Source organism: Podarcis tiliguerta (assembly GCF_965153285.1).
Source record: "Podarcis tiliguerta genome assembly, chromosome: 5".
In the NCBI taxonomy this organism is placed as follows: Eukaryota; Metazoa; Chordata; class Lepidosauria; order Squamata; family Lacertidae; genus Podarcis; species Podarcis tiliguerta.
Window position 1 is genome coordinate 44926404 of NC_139538.1, and position 17509 is coordinate 44943912.

The 17509-nt window shown below is 46.6% G+C and overlaps 1 protein-coding gene across 1 annotated transcript in view; it reads left to right on the forward strand.

The window, feature by feature from the left end:
* The first annotated feature begins 3759 nt into the window (after positions 1 to 3759).
* SORCS3 (sortilin related VPS10 domain containing receptor 3) overlaps positions 3760 to 17509 on the forward strand; it is a 405333-nt gene continuing 391583 nt past the window's right edge. The window contains exon 1 of the mRNA XM_083441626.1: positions 3760 to 5317. Within this exon, the coding sequence (XP_083297752.1) occupies positions 4418 to 5317 (900 nt within the window). The 5' untranslated portion in view covers positions 3760 to 4417. The remainder of the gene's footprint in view (positions 5318 to 17509) is intronic.

The window sequence follows — 17509 nt, forward strand, 5'->3', positions numbered from 1 at the left end:
ACAGTGCTTCTACAGAGAGAGGTCAGCCCTGGCTGAGGTAGGAGCAATGTGAGTTTTCCTTTCCCAACCACCCCTTGCTTTACATTTACCCAAAAACGTTGCAGTGTGCTGTCTCAGAAATATCTATTTCCAAGACAGCACACTGCAATGTTTTTGGGTTAAGTCTGCCTATGACAAACTACTTTCATTTTAGTACCTAGGGGATGGATTGTGGCCGTTCTGAGGCTTTCCTCCTCGGGAAGGAGGCTCTTTTTAATTGATCTAGTTGATGCCTTAGGAGGAGCCAATGCATCTTTCAGTGGGAGAGGGGAGCTGAATAAAGGTGTGATAAATTCACCAAGACTGCTTCACCAAATATCCATTGCTTCTTAGAGAGATTCTTGCTTCCCAGGTGCTTAAAAATAAAACTGCATCCTTTTTCTTAATAAACACACACACACACACACACCTGCTGAAGGGAAGGACAGAGGAATGTTGCCTTTTGAACACAGTTTCTGGGGTGGCTGCTATCACATAGCGCTCTCCCATCTGGTGTAGCAGAGCCTTAACAAGAAGTTTTAAGAGGGTTATATTTCTATGTGTGGTTGGACATGTTGCCCTAGAGAGAACAAGAGGTGGCCAGTGTTTTAAGACTCTCCCTTCTGTAATCAGTCAAGGCCTTTTTCATAGTACTGACTTCTTGGGGCAGCAGCGGTGAATCTCTGTTCTTGCCCTGTAAAGTTCTGGTGTGGAGAGATTAACCATAATGTTTGTGTGTATAATCTACAAAACCTCCATGAGGAGCTGGACCTTTGATGAACTACTGTTGCAGTCTCTAATCCCCCCCACCCCCAAGATTTTTGATCATCACTATATGTTTGGCATTTAGGTGAGGTTAATTTTCTCCCCTATAGAAAATATTCTGCATAATAATTACAAGATTCCTGTTTGGTCAAGGTCCCCATGAACACCACCATTTTTTACCAGTGAGAGACAGTCAATCAAACCAGCCCTTTGCAAGCTTGTTAAACTCTAGCCCCTTACAGTATGTTCAGGCATAACTGAGAGTGCACTATGTGGATTGTCCAGCAGGAGTTAAGTAATCATAACCATGAGCATTTTACCCACAATTGCAAAAACATGCCAGAGGTAGCTGAATTTCCAGCTCTGGTAAGTGGTACTTTCTGTGACACAGATGTTTAAATCATCCATCAACATGGGGCTTCCAGCAATCTGACATAAAGCAGGGATCGCAAACGTTTGGTCCTCCTGATTGTTGGGACTGCAGATCCCATCAATTCAAGCCAGCATTGTCAAAAGTCAGGGATGATGTGTGTTGCAGTCCAACAACTAGAGTAGCCACATGTTTTCAAGTGCTGACATAAGGTATGCCCACATTGCTACTGATGTCCTATTATGAAGAAAGCTGTGACTGACAAGTGGGTATGGCTGGGTGGGTATGGATAGCTAAGCACTGAGGTGTGGCAGTAAGCAATTCAGAGGATGACATACCAATGGCGTGTCAGCAAATGATGGGACAAAACACTGACAGTGAAAATTATGAGGTTGGGGAGTGTTGGGGATTAGCACTTCCAATGTCTTTAATTCAGTTTGCTGCCTTGGGTAAGCTGCTTGCTTATATCTAGTCCAGCACTCTGTTTTCTCTGACAAGGGTCAAGTAAATGCCTCTGGGAAGCTTAGAAGCAGAAGGACACAAAGTCAACTGGTCTCCCTTGCTGTTTGCACTCAGCATCTGGTATTAAAAGACACCTTGCTGCCTCTGAATAGGAAGGCTCCATGTTACAGATACTGGCTCCTTTGACTGGAGCAGGGAGAAGCTTTGAGTGGAAAGCAGAGGTGTGGGGTGGAATTGATTGTCAACATCCTCCCCTGCAGGTGGCAAGCCTCACTGCATTCTGTAAAACAATTTCTACTAGGCAGTAGAGCACATGCATGAAAAAGATCCCAGGTTTATTCCCTAGCAGTTGCAGGTACAGATGGGAAAGACTGTTATTCCATACAGCAGCTGTTAGTATAGACCAGGGACAGCCAACCTGACTCCATCCAGATGTTGCAGGACAACAACTCCTACCATCTTTGTCCATTGGCCATGGTGGCAGGGGCTGATGTGAGGTGGAGTCCAGCAGCATCTGAAGAACTACCAGGTTGGTCGCTCCTGGTGTAGTTGATACTGAGCTGCATGAACCGACGATCACGGCACCTTCCCACGTTCCTATATAGAACCAAGTTTCATCTGCTTCTCTTTGCAAACATCTGCATTGTGTTTAAGGCCGTCTCCAAGGCAAAGTCCCTGGAATGGAGCATGTTAAAAATATAGGTAGATCAGTCAATAAAGGCAGCTGAAGGAGAATGGACGACTGCGCCTGGGAGTGGAGAATCCCAGAATTACCCGCAGGGGAAAGGGTCACTAATCAGCCTGTTTACAGCGCCTGAATTAGACGGCTATGGCTTCCCAGAGACTGAACGTGACGGTTTCGAGACGAAACCCAAGGAAAGAGGAGATTTGAGGTGGTTTCCTCCCCCCGTTTTTTTCTAACCGCCTTTGCAGACTCACGCATTAACTCTTTAAATACACTAACTGCACTCTGAGGAGAGGGAGGGAGATTGCAGGAGCTGTCCACTCGTCTGAATAAACTGCAAAAAGTATTGTTCAAAAAACAACCCCAATTTTGGGGAGGGGGGATGATTCCTCTGTAGTGAGGAATTCGTAGGACCGGGGACAGGGACGATGTATTTTTTTTTTAAACACACACATTCCTGCAGCCACCATTTATACTTTCTCGGTTTAGGGAAGTCTCTTGGGGAAATCCACCTGTAATGAGCTCTGTTCTCGACTTGGATATTTTGCGGCGGTGTGGGGGGCATAATTTCTGCTGTTGTGTATTATTGTTTTAAATTCACGACCACAGTTTATCCTTTCTATTAGCATTTCTCCGCCTACAAAAAGAACGTTAGGGACCCCCCCCCCCCGCGCGCCTTCTCATTTGTAACTTGCTGTTCCACAGCGAAGACATGTGAATCATCCTAGAGATGGAAATTTGTTGCGCTTGACAGCTGGGCTCTTGACCACTTTTACACGGAATAAAGTCCCGTTGGTTTTATTTCAAGTTCGATTTACACCCAAGTAAGTCTGTACAGAATCGCGGATCTGGATTCCTAGTCTTTTGTTGAGTGTGGAAATAGTAACATAAATGTATTTTTGTGTTTGTGTGTTGCGCTTCAGAGACTCACAGAGTCGACAGCATCAGTGCATGCATGGAGTCTTCCGTGGAAGTTCCAAAGGCGTGAAATTTACTTCCACATAAGGCTTCGGTCCTATGCACTTACTTGAGAGTAAAGCCTCGGCGCGACTTGCTTCCGAGGAAACGCGCAAAGGGTTGGGCTGCCAACCAGCCACGGATCGCTGTGGATGCTCAGTAGCAATACTCAGGATCCTTTCCGCGCTCAAACTACAAGAAATCCAGAACCGCGATCCTATGCATACTGGGTAGATATACTATTGGAAGCAGCGGGACTTCCTTACGAACCAACAGGAACAGATCAGGTTTAAACTCACTCTCTCTCTCTCTCTCTCACACACACACACACACAGCCTAGCCTGTTACTTCAGCGGCCTCCGTTACGAGACTATCAAAGCAGGAGAAAGAAAAGCTGTCCATGTCTGGGTGTTGGGGAAACCCGGGAGATCTTTGGCTCTGACTGCATCGCTTTTCTAGCCCGCGCCCTCCCCATCCGCCCCCGCCACTCGCCTCCCCAGGGCCAAAGCGGCGGTGCTTCCCATTCCGCGGCGCCACGCGAGGAGAAAACCCCCCGGCGGTGGTCCTCCTATCGGCTTTCCTCCTTGGCTGTTGTTGTTTTCCTTGCCCACGCACGCCCGTGTGAGTTTCTCGCACTCGCTCTTCTGCTAACACAGAGGCACCGACGCGCGGGCGCGCACACACACCGCCGGATTCCGCTGGAAGTGCAGCGTGGTTGGTGAACGGCTCGGTCTAGTTCAGCCGCTGCGTTTCGCTGGGGCGCAGCAGCTCCTCCCCTTGGTGGTGCTATCCTCTTACTTGATCAAATCCTCGAACGTGAACAGTTTCACTGAAAAGCACTTTTTTGGGGAGGAAGGGGGGGACAAAAAGAAGGAAAAGAAAGAGGAAGAAAAGAGAAAGAAAATCCACCAAGTGAAAGAACAAGAGTCCCAACTATAGAGGAGTGTGTCTGTGGTTTTGTTTCGGGTTTTTGTGTGTGGCGGTGGGGATTTGTTTGAAAAAGAAAACAACTGCTCGTCATCAGAGAGGAAAAGGTGGAAGAAGAGACCTTTGGCTGCCAAGGAACCCTCCGAATCAACCAGCTTCTCCCCTCCCTCCTTTTCTAAAGGATCTGCCTCCCCCACCCCCCCACCCCAAACAAGCAACTCTCTCTGCGAGGCATGGAGAGAGGATCTGGCTGGTCCTCGGGCTGCTGCTCCATCGCTTGGATCGCCTCGACATGGCTCTGGCTGGGCACTTGGCGTTTCACCGGCGCTGAGATAACTTGCCGCTCTTGCTTTGCCGCCGCCGCTTCGTTCTCCACATCTCCGGCATCTTTCCGGGTCCAGCTTCTGCAGCAGCAGCCGCCGCCGCCGCCTCTGGAGGTTCCTCGGGGAGTGCCGCTTGGGCCAAGCGGGGACGGCGGCGGCGAAGGGGAAGCCCTGCCGGGGAAACCCGGCGGAGGATGGGGTGCTGGGGGCGAGGGAGAAGAAAGAGAAGGCGGCGGCGGCGGAGGAAGGGAAGAAGCGCTCCGGAAGGATCGGGGTCCGGGAAGGGGTCAGCCGGCGGCTCGGGGGGTGGGTGGGCTGAGCGCCGGCGGGGCGCGCCGGGGAGCGGCCGCCGGCGCCCTGCAGGGAACCGGGAGGGCGCGCCGGAGCCCCACGCCCGGCCAACTCTTCTCGGCCAGGGCGAGGGGCAGCGGAGACTGGCCGGCGCTTGGCCGGGAGGAGACGGAGCGGGCGCCCGGAGCCGCCAGGGAGGAGGAGGCAGGAGTCTCTCTTGGCAAAATGCCGGGCGGCAACCCTCGTGAGCGCAGGGCCAGGAGAAGCGCCGAGGAGCGGCAGCCTTTGGCCCCGGACAGCCTCGGGGCAGAAGCGGGCGCCTGGGGCGTCTCCTTGACCGACGGCCAGAAAGCGCCGCGAGCGCCAGGCAAAGGTTCCCGGGAGGAAGGGCGCACCGGCAAGCTGAGGGGAGCGGCAGGCGGCGGAGAAGAGTGGAGGCTGAGCAGCACGACCTTTGCCCTCGCCGGAGACTCGGCCCACAACCAAGCCATGGTGCACTGGTCCGGCTACAACAGCAGCGTGAGTCAAAGGGCCCCTCGGGGACTGGGCGGGTGGGGTGGGCTGGGGGGTCGTAGTAGTGCCATGGTTGGGCAGGCACAAGTCCACTCCCTTGGTTTTCCTGCTTTGCCGAAAAGAAGAAGAAAAGTTTTCCCATCCCCATTGGCTGGGCTGAAATAAACACGGTCAGGGGAAACGCGCGACAAATCCCAAAGCCGTGTCATCTCTGGGTGGCTGGTGGGTGCCAGGGAAGGAGGGAGAGTCCTACGGTCCCCACTTTTTATTAGGCGGTGGGGAACGCGGAATACGAGCTTCTGGAGGAAAGTTCGATCAGACGGCTTGTTTCAGAGAGAGGCTCTTTCTTTCTATATTAAAAAAACCCCACAACCTTCCTTCTCCCTCTGAGAGAGAGAGAGTTGTGCTCTGGACATGGCTTGTAATGCAGTTGCTTTCTCTCTTCCGCCCCATCCGTCCCTGGAAACCCTTCAGTGGGTCCGTGTGGGCTCGGTTGGTGGGGGGACGCGCAGGCTGAGAGGGAGGGAGGGGCGTGAGCCTTCTCCGTAGTTTAGAGCCTGGCGTTTCATTTATTAAGGGAAAGGCACGTACCCCTCCCTCCTCGCCTCTCTGCTGACATGCAATGAAAGAAGAGGAAACAATTTCAAACAAATCAGGGGCAACCCCGAGCCTTTTCTTTCCAGTCAATAAAAGGGTCTAATAATAATATCAACAATGATAATAATAATAGTAATAATAGGAAGGATTCCTAAAAGTTTGCCTGACGGATTCCATTTGTGTGTGTATGCATATATATTTCCTGGACCCAGTCTTATCAAAAGGTGGCGCCCTTGAAGTCTTATTCTGAATAGCTGCACTTGGAGGATGCAGCTACATTATAGGCAATGTGTCTGCTGGAGAGAGCAATGAAAGGGGCATTGTTAGGTTGAGTTAGCTAGCTAGCATCTTGCTTCATAATGCTCCTAGGACGGCCATAAGAAGGATTTTCAATTTTATTTTAACCTGATGCCAGGAAGGTTCTAGTCAGTTCTGCCATTAAAGGCTTGGGAAGGAGGCAAAACTGTGCACAGAGTGTTGGGGAAAGCCCACTGGAGGCAATGTTCTGATTATTACCTCCTCCTTTATTGCTTTTTGCATGTACTGTCACCAGGAACAGAACAATTACAAGCACCAAGTGGAACATCCAGATCTGAAAAATCCATATTCTGTCTTTTCATATAGTTTTTACTTCCCAGTCATTATTGGTCGTTTGGGGCCCAAAGCCTTTGGTGTCTTGCCTATTCCTCTATATTGTCAGAAAACAACAACAGCCTCATACACATTTTGATCTTATTTTTAGTTTGTCACCATTTACCTAAGCAATGGAGACTTAAGTGCAGGCTACTCTTCACCTCATCGTGCTGTGGACACCACATTACTAAGAATAGAAGCAATAGTGGGTGTCCTAAAGATGTGCCATGTCTAGAGAAGCACTGCGGAATCCTGATTTTTAACAGCTTTGATCAATGTAGTGAAATTAGAAGTTGTTTCTCTGTCTTAAGTGTTCAGTGATTCACCAAAGGAGCTAGTCACTGATACAGGTTTTCAGTACTTGATAGCTTCTGGTTCAGTTCAGAATGCTTCTGGCACTTTGGGAAAATAAAGATGTCATTTCTGTCCAAAGGCAAATGTCAGATGATGATCCTCTTTACTAGGATGGATAAATAATTCTAGATCTCTGCTAATAAAACTAAGGACTCGTTACAGGGTGCCAAATAGCCAAGTACACTGCAGTAGCGTTCTTGGTTCCCTCCCTGATATTTTGGGCTGGAAATATCTGGCTGCAAAGATGCTGCGTTTCACTGATGGAATGGCATGGATCACTGTGGCATTTGTGCGAAGGGAAGAACGAGCCAGCATGTTAATGAACAAGTAATATCCACGATGTCTGTAACTAGAGGTCCTGCTTCTGGGGACTTTCCCCTCTTACTCTTTTGTGGGAGAATGCAAAGGCTGCACCTTGTGATTAATTAGCTTTGCTCTTAAAAACCAGGCACTGTTGTGAACCTACAGGGAAAGTCAAATGCTCAACTTGACTCCGAGAAGCACTGCTGCTTTCATGTGTTATCAGGAAACACCCTCCATCTCACGCTAGTAATCAAAAATAGTGGCTGGCTCTTTTATCCTTCCTTCTGCAGCCGTGCTTCTGTCTACCCAATTTGACAATAGGCTTGATTGTGGCATAAGGAGGTCAAGCAATTGGCCCAGAGGGGCAGGGTGAAATAGCGATTTGGCTCAGAGTAGAGCTCAAAGCTATTATATACCTGACCGCAAGACTTCATCCGTGCCTGGCTGCTGCTGGGGAACATGTTTTCTGAATGCACGGAGGAGATGCAAAGCATCTGAGGGGGCGCAGGGAATACCAAAGCACGTCCCCTCACTGCGTAGGTTGTGCTCTGCTCTCCTGAGCAGCTCGGTGCTTCAGTTCTGACTTTGCTCACGTGATGAGCACATAGGGGTTGCATCCCTGCTTCCTCTCTCTCTTTGTGAAGATTTGACTTGTCAAAGTCTCCTCCTTGCCTTTTGGCAGGCGTCAGGAACTGGCAAAAGTAGTTGTTTGGCACACAGTTAATTTCAGTCTACAGATCTCTCCTGGGGTTTTAAGAACTGGTAGAAAGGGAATAAGAAAAGAGTGGATTTTTTTATTATTAAAAATGCTAATGGAGAATAGAAGCTGCATGACACTTAGGAAGAAGTTGGGGGAGCATATTCAAATGAAGAATAATGAAAAGCATTTTTAAAAATGAAGAGAGAAATTGTGTTTTTACTTGCTAGAGAATTTCTTTTTAAGGCAAATCAGGAAATACTCACACTTTCAGCTATAGGCTCAGGGAAGTACGTTTCAGAACATGTGTGCATGCACATGTATATGCATGTGCACATGTAATTATGAGTGTCAGTAATATGGACCAAAGTAAATCAGTTGATTTCTTCGCATCCCACTTCCCTGCGTATAGCAGAGAGACTGTAGCTTGCGTGCCACAATGGGGGGCTATGGAGCCGAATCCAGTCCTGCTTATATATCTCTAGCATCTCCTCCATTAGATATTAATGTGGAATAATAATACTAATGCAATATTTGGGAGTTTACCCAAAAGTAAACTGCTTAGTTTAGTACAACTGAATGTGAATTTGTACTGCAGACCTTAGAAAGAGGGGGGCTGTGCTGGTCCCTTAATAGAAAGCTTGTGTTGGCCAGAGAGTGAGACGTGAGAGAGACATGTTGTCTGCTATGGAGCCTCAGAATGGGCATTCACTGCTTTTACTACCCACATGGGGAGAAGAGGTTTGCATGGGTTTTCCACCACAAACAAAAGAATCATCCATTGTTCTTTTTTCCTGGCTTTTCCGCCTTTCTCTCCACCTTCTTTTGGATAGCCTCCTTTTCCTCATCAGTCCTGCCTCAAGATCTACTCCCACCGCAAAGCCTTTTCTTATTACCTTGGCCTCAACCTACCTAGTGGTGTAGTAAGGGAATTCCAGACTCTGGTCTTTTAGACGATAGTGTGTACAGTGGTACCTTGGGTTAAGTACTTAATTCGTTCCGGAGGTCTGTTCTTAACCTGAAACTGTTCTTAACCTGAAGCACCACTTTAGCTAATGGGGCCTCCTGCTGCCGCCACGCCGCCGGAGCACGATTTCTGTTCTTATCCTGAAGCAAAGTTCTTAACCTGAAGCACTATTTCTGGGTTAGTGGAGTCTGTAACCTGAAGCGTATGTAACCCGAGGTACCACTGTATTCACGTACTTCAGTATGTCGTAGGACAGCCCTGTTGCATTTGGGGCCTCTCCTGCTGATTCTGCTCAGTGGGGGACTTCTGTCCCAAAGTCCTGCCCTGACAGCACCATTGACCTTACTTGTTCTTCTGCTGCCACTGGTTCTGTCCTTCCTCATCATTTCTCTAGCAATTCCTGCTTCCTATCAACTGTATTGTACATTTTATATGGCTAGTGTCCACATCAGATGTGCGATCTGTGTACTTTGCAACGGAAAAATAAGATTCACTTTTTTCTTCACACATAGAAAAATATGTGTGAAAAATATTTTTTGTATATTTAGGGGGGAAAAAGAAAAGAAAAACCAGCACATGAAAAGACCCTGAGAGGGAAAAATCAAGCAAATCTTAGGCTAGAGAGTATCTGTACAAGTGTTGATTTTGGGTTAGGCTTTCTGAGAATTATGAAATGAGCTGGAAGTGTATTAGAATCCTATAGCTGGTAAACTGCATAACATATATTTTCCTTTCACCATAAAGTGATGAAGTGAAGGCAGGAGCTGTATGCTATCAGAAAGCACATGACACAGTCAACCACAAGGTCAAGCCAATTAGGATGGAGGTCACTCCTGGTAGGTCAGGAATTACATTCCTCCCAATTGACTTAAGCTTATAATTGGATGTTTGGGATCATTCGTGTTCTGACAATTAGGCTGCTGCCATTTCTGCTTCCATTAGTAAGTGTCTAGAGTCAATTGCTATCTTTCCTAAGACTTTAGACACCAAGGCTTTGGCACCCAAGGCCCATGGGGGATTCCAGTGGCTGCCCTTTTAGAGAGGGGTATCTTTGCTAGTAGTATAGTGTTAGGGAATTATGAATCAGGGTTTTTGTTCGGAGCTCATTCTACACTTGAGTAGGACCCTGGTAGAGACACATGCCCGTCTGGCATGTTCTCTCCCTCCTGGTCATTCGTTCGGGAGCTTCAAAAGCTTTCTTCTGCCCGAACATCACAGCGACTGATGCCAACAGACATTGGCATACTTAGGGATCCAGTAGAAATTATCTACTGAGATAGTGGCAGCAACCCAGTAAAAACAACAGAGTTCTATGGCATGGTGAAGTCTTAACAACTTTCTAAGCTAAAGCCCACTTTGCTGGATGCAACAAAAGTTTATGCCATAATGACTGAATTTGTTGGTCTTTAAGGTGCCACAGGACTCTTTGTTCTTTTTGCTGCAACAGACTGGCATGGCATTGGCCACCCTTCTGGAATTGCTGCATTAGCAACTGTAGAAACTGAACATCAGTCGTCATGACAGTGGAAATTGCTGCCAGAGTTCTGCAGTTGTGCCTGTTCATTTGCTACCTGTTCTCTGTGATCATGGGCAAAGGCATGCTCTCATCATCACCCTGGGCAGAGCCAGTTGACACCATGTGAACCAGTCCAGAGTTTCACATCCATTAACAGATAGACCGATCACTTCTTAAAGACGTGAGGTGACTGCTGCTGAAAGTTCAGCTCTTGATTAATCTCAGATAAGTAAACATGGATAAGAGTCACGTGGAAACATTGCAGAATGAGAAATACATACCATATGAGCCTTGTTCAAAGAAACATAAATATTAAATTGTCCTGAAGCTTTCACTGATGCTAAACATGGCTGCTTGAAACATTTGAAGAAATATTGTCTGACTGCAAGGAGGAGGGTGCTGCAACCACGTTCCACTCTCTGCATGGGATGCTATTTTTCTCTTTGCACCATTGAAGGTGTTGGGCATTATTGAGACAGGCCAGAACATTTTTCACAGGGATGGGGTTGCTGTGGCTCATGCATCTGTGAAAGATATTGGACTCCCAACTTGCATTAGTCTGAGCCAGGGATGATCCAGCGACATCTGCAGCCCCACAAGTTTTTCATCTCTGGTTTAGAACTTGGCTTTCTTATCAGTTATAATTTCCATCCCTATGAACAGCCAGAGGAATGAAGAAAGGCATTTCATTTCTGCTGCGCTGGATGAAGTGTGTTGTCTGTCAAGAGATTTGGGACTCCTTGTTTGGCTTTGGCTGAAATTCTAAGCATTCTGATTTGGAAGAAAGCCCCATTGAAAATCAATGATACACTTCTGAATAAATGTAATTTGGGCTAGTCAGTCAAGAGACCCTGACTTCCTAGGTTTTAGAAAAATGCTACAAGGTCAATGTTCTTATTTTATTTTCCAGAGCCTAGTTTATGCAACTGTGAAAGTCTTGAGTCCTTGTGGCTTCGCTCCCTCTAGTTAAGATTGTTTCTCTGTTCTTTGTGTTAATTATATATTGAAAGCATTTATAGGCATGCAATTATCTATGACAATACGTAATTAATTGTATACATACATGCATCTAGAGTCCTTTGTGCGAAATCTAAACAGTAATTAATTGTTCCTCTTCCTTGTGGATCTGACACCTTTTGCTCAAAGAACTGGAAATGCCCTTGTTGGATAGAAAGGTCTGGAAGTGCATGCCTCTCTGCCTGCTCCTTTTTGGAGGTAAGGCTGGTTATGAATGCCTTTGGCAGTATTCTGGTGGGATTGCTGGCTGCTAATGTGCACATGTCAGTCTGATGCTGTTATTTTACCTCTCACCTTGGTGAGATGCACATTGGGAGCCTGATGGGCTGTAATAGGTGGCAGGTGGTTTTTTAAATTAAGGGCTCTAACAAGAAAGGATGGTGACAGGGACAATACTTGGTTTTGTTTTGGAATGGATAGCTCTGCTTAGCAGAGACTCCTAGCCAGAAAGAGTCTGCTAGAAAGACTCTTAGCCAGATTCCTCAACAGATAGTGGCACAGAAGATGGTTCATTTAGGTTCCTTGCTGAATAACTTACTCCCATGACACTAAACAGGAATATATCAGGCTTCTTCAACCTCGGCCCTCCAGATGTTTTTTGGCCTACAACTCCCATGATCCCTAGCTAGTAGGACCAGTGGTCAGGGATGCTGGGAATTGTAGTCTCAAAACATCTGGAGGGCTGAGGTTGAGGAAGCCTGGAATATATTCATTGTCCCTATTTCAATTAATCCAGAGGAGGGAGGGTTACAGTTTCTTAATATGCTCACATTCAATGTATTGCTTGGATTTGGGTTACAAAACAAATTAGTTAAGCTGCTTGGATATGGCTGGGTAGCTCAAGGCTTGCTGTAGCTTTGATCTTTCTCTAGAGACCACAGTTCAACACATATGTGTAAGCACTTTATAAGCCCATTGAAATCAGTGTGTTTGTCAGGGAGGAAAACCTGTTGCCCCCTGCAGTCATTTTTAGACTGCAACATCCCTGACCAATAGCCACAATGGCTGGGCATGATGGGATCTGGAAGATCCCTAGCTTCCCAACCCTTGTTTAAGTGCACCCAAATCTGCACTGAATTGTGGACCACAGACAGAGCTGGCTCAAGCTATTTTTGCTGCCCTAGATGAATTCAAATCCAAACTACTTAGTGAGGTAGTAGTAGATTCACTACTATATGAGGAATGGGTTCATGTGTGTACCATTTTGCCCTTTGCCTCAGGCAGCAAGATATCTTGGCCTGGCCTTAGGATGAACCTAATCTGAACTCCTGGAAAGCTATTGCCAGTCAGTGTAGACAATATTGAGATAGATGGACCAGTGGTCTGGCTCAGTATAAGGTATCTTCCTATGTTCTATATTTGCCAGGGGTACTGGTGTATATGTTTGATTGTGCTATGGAACCCCAGCTTCCCTGGGTCCTGTACCATGTCAGGGATTCCTGGCCAAGCAGAATGTCCCCTCCTGTTCACTCACCCTTCACTTTAGACCTTTGCTGCCACTAGTTAAAAGCATTTTATTTTTCTGCAAGGCTGCCTTTCACCAACCAGCCCCAAATCCCATTTGTGTCTCCTTGAGAACACCCAAGACAATGTAGAACATGGCACTTTGTTTATTAGTTAAAATATATCACAGTGGCTTGCAACAATATAAAAACATAAAACAAATTAAAAACACAGATGTTGAGAGATATGTTCAAGTAGACCGCAAACCTTTTATGAAACGAGTTTAAAAGGGACGCGGGTGGCGCTGTGGGTAAAACCTCAGCGCCTAGGGCTTGCCGATCGCATGGTCGGCGGTTCGAATCCCCGAGGCGGGGTGAGCTCCCATCTTTCGGTCCCAGCTCCTGCCCACCTAGCAGTTCGAAAGCACCCCTAAGTGCAAGTAGATAAATAGGTACCGCTTTATAGTGGGAAGGTAAACGGTGTTTCCGTGTGCTGCGCTGGTGCTGGCTCGCCAGAGCAGCTTCGTCACGCTGGCCACGTGATCTGGAAGTGTCTCCGGACAGTGCTGGCCCCCGGCCTCTTAAGTGAGATGGGCGCACAACCCTAGAGTCGGACACGACTGGCCCGTACGGGCAGGGGTACCTTTACCTTTACCTAAAGGAATAAAAAAGCAGTTCCTAAGAAAAAAAAGGTTTTACGTAAGATTCCCAATGGAGCAAACGAACAAATAAACAAAGAGTTAAATGCAGCCTGCAATTAGCCATGCCTGTAACCCTCCAGGGTGTGTTTCCTTTGTATCCTGAGATCACACCAGATCTGAAAGCCAAAGCAAGTTACTAGCCAGATAGTCCTGGGGCTCCATGACTGCCTTACTTTTGAATTCACAAAACCGAAGGAAGTACTAGGGTTACCCCCCTCTCCCAGCAGACATCACCTATGTAAAATCTGTACCCTTCTCTATGATTTTACCAGCTTCCAGATTGACCACTGGTCACACCAGGTTTAACAAGTTAACTCCATAATTCCCAAACAACCCTACACACAAGATTTATATAGAGTTGTACCTTGGTTTGCGAACAGTCTGGTTTGCATACGTTTTGGATTACACGTCAAACCTGGAAGTGTGTGTCGCAGTTTGCAAACATTTTTTGGATTTGTTGTTGTTGCTTAGTCATTTAGTCATGTCCGACTCTTCGTGACCCCATGGACCAGAGCACGCCAGGCACTCCTGTCTTCCACTGCCTCCTGCAGTTTGGTCAAACGCATGCTGGTAGCTTCGAGAACACTGTCCAACCATCTCGTCCTCTGTCATCCCCTTCTCCTTGTGCCCTCCATCTTTCCCAACATCAGGGTCTTTTCCAGGGAGTCTTCTCTTCTCATGAGGTGGCCAAAGTATTGGAGTCTCAGCTTCAGGATCTGTCCTTCCAGTGAGCACTCACGGCTGATTTCCTTAAGAATGGATAGGTTTTATCTTCTTGCAGTCCATGGGATTCTCAAGAGTCTCCTCCAGCACCATAATTCAAAAGCATCAATTCTTCAGTGATCAGATTACGTAAAATTTCTTTTGGGAGGCCCCATTAGCGAAAGCGTGCCTTGGGTGACAACCTGTTTTGGTTTACAAGCAAACCTCCAGAACGGATTATGGTTGTAAACCAAGATACCACTGTATATATTTTTTAAAAAACAGAAATAGCCCATTTCCTTCACATTGTGTCAAAGTTGCTGTGTTAGCTTTTGCATCCAATGGCACTGTGCTGTTGGAAATGCACAGGCTCAAGACAATGTTTCATTCCTGTTTGCTTTGGGGTAGGAGCTTCCTGAGGCAGTGGGATCATGGAATTAGCCTGGACTTTGGTTTTGCTGTATCTTGGCTGTGGACCTGGCAGGCCATTCTTCTATCTCCTTTCAAATTGAATGCTTTAAGGTACTGCCGTCATGGCTTGGTTCCCTGCCACTTCATATCTTGGCCCTGTTAGCAGACAGTAGCACCCTTCCTCCATCTGCATCAAAGTCTCCAGCACCGTTCCATTTAAAGCTCTCTCCATCCTTTCCTTTGCTTCATTCACTTCTCTAATCCCCCCTTTTTTGCACCAAAGAATCTCATGTGCTACCAGCCCACCCCCTCGCTTATTTTCATTTCCTCACACTAGTCTTTGTGCCTTCTGCCATGACACTTCTGAAACTTGGGATCGCCTCCCCTCTCTGTGTCAAATCATTTCTCTCTTCCTTTTTTATGTTCCTTTGGCTCTGTCTGCAAAGCCTTGCCTGAATTATATTAGCTTCGTCTTTTAGCACTGCGCTTCTCTTTGACTTCCCCCCTGTACTGCTCTGATTAACTACCCAGGATATCCCCAACTTCCCTCCCAACTAACTGTCTTGTCTGTCCAAAGCTGATTGTGCAGGGTGTGTCAGCGCCATGTTTACTCTGATGATGGTGCCTATCAAGCACCGTTTGATGTTGGGGTCAAATGAATGCAAAAGTTTGTAGGATGTGTATTGAAGGCTGTGCTTGCACTAAGCAGTTCTTCAGTGGCAGGGGTAGAGGTGGCAGTGGGGGGGGGGAGAGGGTCCCCCCCAAGAATAGCTGGAGCTGCTTGCAGTCAATCCTGGGTTATAGGCACCAAACTGCAAGCAATACATTTAAATCCTTATATAGAAACTATCCTACTGCACAAAGTTTATAGATTTGAGGAATCATAGAATTGTAGAGGTAGAAGGGACCATGAGGGTCACCTTGTCCACCCCACTGCAGTGCAGGAATCTTTAGTCCAACATAGGGCTTGGACCCACAGCCCTGAGATTACGAGTCTCCTGCTCTACTATCTGAGCTATCCAAATTATATTAATTGCTTGGGACACTTTTGCTTCCTAACCCCAGCCAGCCCTGGCAGCCCTGGCCCCCAGAAAGTTGACCAGAAAATAATGTGGCCCTCCACCAAAGAAGGGTTTTCCATCTCTGATGTGAGGCTTTGCCTGTGGACCTATGCATTGGTTGGGTGGTGGGCAAGGAAGAATGGAAAGTTAGTGCTGCAGTATGTGATTTAGGCTGCAATCCTAAACACACTTACTTGGGAGTAAATCCCATTGAACTCAGTGAGGATTACTTCTGAATTGATATGTATACGAATGCACTGCCTATGACAGGCAAGGGTCTTTTTTAATATCAGTCTTCAACGGGGCACAGCTACAACACTGTACTGAGATGGGTACATTTACAGTGCAGGCTGTCAAGTTCAGATGTGCATTACGGACACCATGAGTCAGTGTCACTTCAGCCATTGCCAGTGTGGTGCCCTCCATATATTTTGGTCTATGATTCCCATCAGCCTTAATCGGCACCAAGTTGGTGAAAGCTGTCATATAGTAATTGGGTCTTAAGGGTGAGGCAGACCCTTAAGTCCCATGTTCATTTTTTTGTCCAGCATTTTGTTTTTCAGACAGAACTTTGGGTTGAACATATAGTAAGTAAAGATCTTTGCTACCATCCTTCAAATATGTGCAGTATAGACTTATTGAGCTTATATAGCGCACTATTAAGAGACCAGGTGCCAGGGGTATATTTTGATGAATGCAATGTGAACGTAGCTACAGTCCCAGAATGCATATAAAAAGGAACAGATCCATAATTCTAGTCCTGCATCTTTTAAAACAACTATGCCAACTCTCAGTATTAGGAACTTGCTCCAAATCAAGATTATTTTATTCTCCTGCAAATGAATAATAGTCAAACTGTCTACTTTACAACCTGGTAGGAAGCACCATGCCTTCTGCTGGACAGATAAGAGAAACATCAGTAGTCTTGTAACTCAGAATAGCACCACCTAATTAGCTGAGCTGACCTCCTGCCACCCTCCCCTTGATCTATGCAGCCCTGGGGCAAAAGCGCTGGAAACCACGAGGTCCCAAATACAGCCAGGGAAAGCGTTCAGGAAGCATGGTGGCTAACACTAGAGGGAGCGAGGACATTTAATAAAATATAAAAATGACAGCGGGAGATGAAATTGAGAGCTTTAAAGTGTATTCTGAAAGATTGGTATTGCTGAAATATTAAAACTGGAAATTCTCCTGCAGGTGACACACCAAAACTCCTGCTATATGAAAGGCTTTCTTCTCAGAGAGAGAAGTTGGGGCATAACATTATGGGCTTAAAATCAAGAGGGTCCCATTCTAACGGTATCGTGACTACCGGGAGATCATTCAGGCTGATGGTGCATTCATTCATTTGTTGGCTATTTTATCCTCTGTGGCTTCCCTTTTTATTACCAGAAAGTATTTGCCTGATCATAAGATGCACTTGCCTGCTTTAAATTATCATCTTCTCTTGGCCTGTTTCTAAAATGAAATCCTTCATCTTGGTACTCCATCCTTTGCTTGTGAAACCATCCCTGCATCTTTACTGCTGATGGATGTCCCTGGACGGCACAAGGGAGGATGATTAACTCTCATGGTGCTGGAAGCATAGAAACTCATCCTTCCCCCTGTTGGTTGATTGAAGGGGAAAGCCGACTACAGACTTGTACTTTCTGCCTCCTGGAGGAAGTCCACCCATTAGAAACTGAAGTCTTGTAAGATTATTTTGTTACAGGATATTAAACCATTTTCAAGTTAATTAGTTTACTTTCAGAAGGGATATTTGTCGGATTACTTTGAGGGAGGAAAAAATGTTGTCAT